General features: G+C 36.7%; 1 protein-coding gene across 1 annotated transcript; it reads right to left on the bottom strand.

Moving 5' to 3' along the window:
* Positions 1 to 24: 24 nt before the first annotated feature.
* Positions 25 to 1,740, bottom strand: LOC131873585 (disease resistance protein Roq1-like; the record flags this gene model as incomplete). Its single annotated transcript, XM_059216421.1, has 2 exons — positions 967 to 1,740; positions 25 to 805 (listed from the first exon to the last, which is right to left on the bottom strand). Coding segments are annotated over exons 1-2 (1,431 nt in total), but the record flags the coding sequence as incomplete, so codon positions are not given.
* Between the last annotated feature and the right edge of the window lie 1,260 nt (positions 1,741 to 3,000).

Below are 3,000 nucleotides of genomic sequence, written 5' to 3'. Positions count from 1 at the left end.
TTCATCGAGTGCATCGTAGCTAACTTGTAGCCTTTCTTTGATTTCGCCAGGCAATATTCTTAAGATCTTATTTAATTGGGATTTCCAGTAATCTCTAGACTTTTTCCCATATAACTGTGCCCCCAATACCTTCAGTGACAAAGGCAAGCTATTGCACGCCTTTAAGAATTTCTGGACCAGAACTTCAAATCCAGGAGGTGGAAAGGGCTGCAAGAAAGCATGCCAGCAGAACAACTGACCAGCATGTGGCATGCTAAGTCCTGGCATTTTATAAATGCTGGAGATACCCCATGATTTAAGGACACCCAATTCCCGGGTTGTTACAATAACCATACTTTGGGATCCAAGGTTGTCTTTATTGGGTAACAGAGCACTTAGTTGGTCGATGTGATCAACGTCATCTAACACTATGAGCGCTCGATGAGAGCTCAGACGATTTGCAAGAATGATCTTGCCTTCGTCTACACTGTCGAATGGCAAATCATGGACACCAAGATCAGCCAGAAGCTTTTTCTGCTTGTCAGACAGAGCATTTCTGGATGCTGCATCTCGCACATCGAAAACGAAACTGCATCTCTCAAAAGAGGAAAAGTTCCTGTTGAACAGCTCTTTGGCCAATGTGGTTTTACCACTACCTCCTATGCCTGCGATCCCCATGATTTTTACTTTCTCTTCTCCTGCAACTGATTCGAAGCCTTGTATCAGCTCATCCAATCCAAGTGGATGTTCGGCTACCCATAATGGAACTTTTTTCATGATTTGAAATGTACAATTCACAATATTCTTCAAAACTGTGGCCTCATCCCTAAACATTTTCAAACGAAAACAAAAATTAAAACAGGACATACTATACTGCTTAAATAGTATTTCAAAAATGAAATAAAAGTAATACATGTTTCAATCCATGTTTAAGATCATATTCAATTATTCATCATGAAAAAGAGAAAAATGAAAATTAATACATACTTGTTATTATTGATGGTGTACCCTGATATGAATGAACTGTCACGGAGTGCCCTTCTCCACACATTAAGCTTTTCTGGTGTGTATCTGCCCTTCTTTTCATGCTCTGAAAATGCATCAGCATATTTTCCTTTTCCTGGCTCAATCCATCTGAGATCAGAGGGCTCAATATGATAGAAAATGGGAATAATTGTTGCACCAGTTTTGAGCATGGAAGATAGCTCAGCCAAACACCATGGGGATTGGGCATACGTCGGAGAAAAAATGGCAATTTGAAGGGTAGCACTAGCTATAGCGTGTTGTATTTCTGCTGGAATAGAATCACCAGCCTCAAGGGCTTCCAGATCTAGAAATACATGCAGTCCAATGGAATGAAGTTTATGGTAGATGGTGGTGGCCAATGTGTGTTTCACATCACGTCCACAGTGATTAATAAAAACGTCCCAAGGCTCTGTAGATTTAGGTGCTGAATAAGGTGCAAGCTCATCAAAAATGTTTTCTAATTGAGATTGATTTTGCCTGGCTACGGAAGAGGATGCCATTTCCATTAAATTGAACTGAACGGAACAAAGATAGATGAAATAAAAAAGCTGTCTTGGAGATTTAACGGGAGTCAGGGATTGAATCAGCAGCGGGATACACACAACTACCATAAACACATGTAATCTTCTGTTATCTGTTTGAAAATAACAAATTTCTCAGACATTTTCAGTAGCGTCAAGTTTACGCAAAAATATCGGACTCTGAATGACGCCAAAATTGACTTTCATGTGGGCGGCGCGAAACTCGGGCAACGAGAATAGACTTGTATTTTAATTAGCGTGAGGTTTCATTCCAAAATCTGTCTCACGCCGCAAAATTAGACTCTGCTTTGGTAAACTTCCCAAAAATACACGCTGGTACATACAAGTTGGAAATTGAATGCATTTTCAATTAGAAAAGTGATTTACTAATTACTAATTACTAATCAATGTGAAATCTTTTAAAAAATCTTGCAGTTGTAAAACATATCAACTCTAACAAAACTTGCAGCGGTAAAACAATATCAAAATTGATCATAAATTCATTAGTGAATAATTTCCCCTTTTCGCTTCGTGTTTCATTTAATTTAGTGAACAAGTTGTAGTTGTAAATGGAGAAATAAATGTATATCATGTAAAAAAATTGATTTGCAATATCTTATTGAATTAAAATTTGATCTTGTTTGATCTCTTCTAAGATATTGTACTGCATAGCCGCCTCAGAATGTGTCGGTGGCTTGGAGACTATATAAATACATCAATCTGTATATACAATGTATTTCTCGACAAATATTCATCCACCGCTTGGAGCACACTGGTTTGACGGATTAAAGGAAACACAAATATCAACAGTGAGTACTCTTCAGACAATATATGAAATTAAACTAACTAGAAATTGACTTTCGGAATTGCTTTGCATTCAAATATTTAAATTTCATTAGTAAACAATAAAATAATAATTGTTTTATACTCTGCCTTCACTCAGTCGTTCATGTCTCCCCTCCCCGTTGTAATAATTTTAGGAGACATTGTGTGAAATCCATATTTGGTACTTATGATGCAACAACCTCCTACAATTCTAGGTTTTCCTCTACGATTAAAAAAAAAACCGTTCAACATGCCAACACACCTACCCACCAAAATAGCAAAAAAAAAACAAGTGGTTCATAATCCTCATTTTGTAGAGGCCCAATTATTTAGGCTTATGCAGTTGATCATCTCAAAGCCAAATCATACACTCCCCATTTTAATTCTACTATGCCTCTGTTCCATTTGAAATCTATTCTTTTCACTTATTTATAGAGGCAATTCAAATCCAAATAAACTATTACTACACAAAACATTAATACAACAACTTAACTCTAAGCAAACCCCAATCTTTTGTTTTGTAATCTTTTCTTTTAAATCTGCAAACTAATTTCACTTCTTCTTGCATACTCATACACATGCCCTGTAGTCTTTTCTTTGTTCTTGTGCTAACTTTTATGTGCTGGTTTAGCTTCTAATCATGTCTTTT

This window comes from Cryptomeria japonica, unplaced genomic scaffold, assembly GCF_030272615.1.
Source record: "Cryptomeria japonica unplaced genomic scaffold, Sugi_1.0 HiC_scaffold_2744, whole genome shotgun sequence".
Taxonomy (NCBI): domain Eukaryota; kingdom Viridiplantae; phylum Streptophyta; class Pinopsida; order Cupressales; family Cupressaceae; genus Cryptomeria; species Cryptomeria japonica.
Note: the sequence above shows the minus strand (reverse complement) of the source record. Positions and strands in the feature narration are given on the sequence as shown.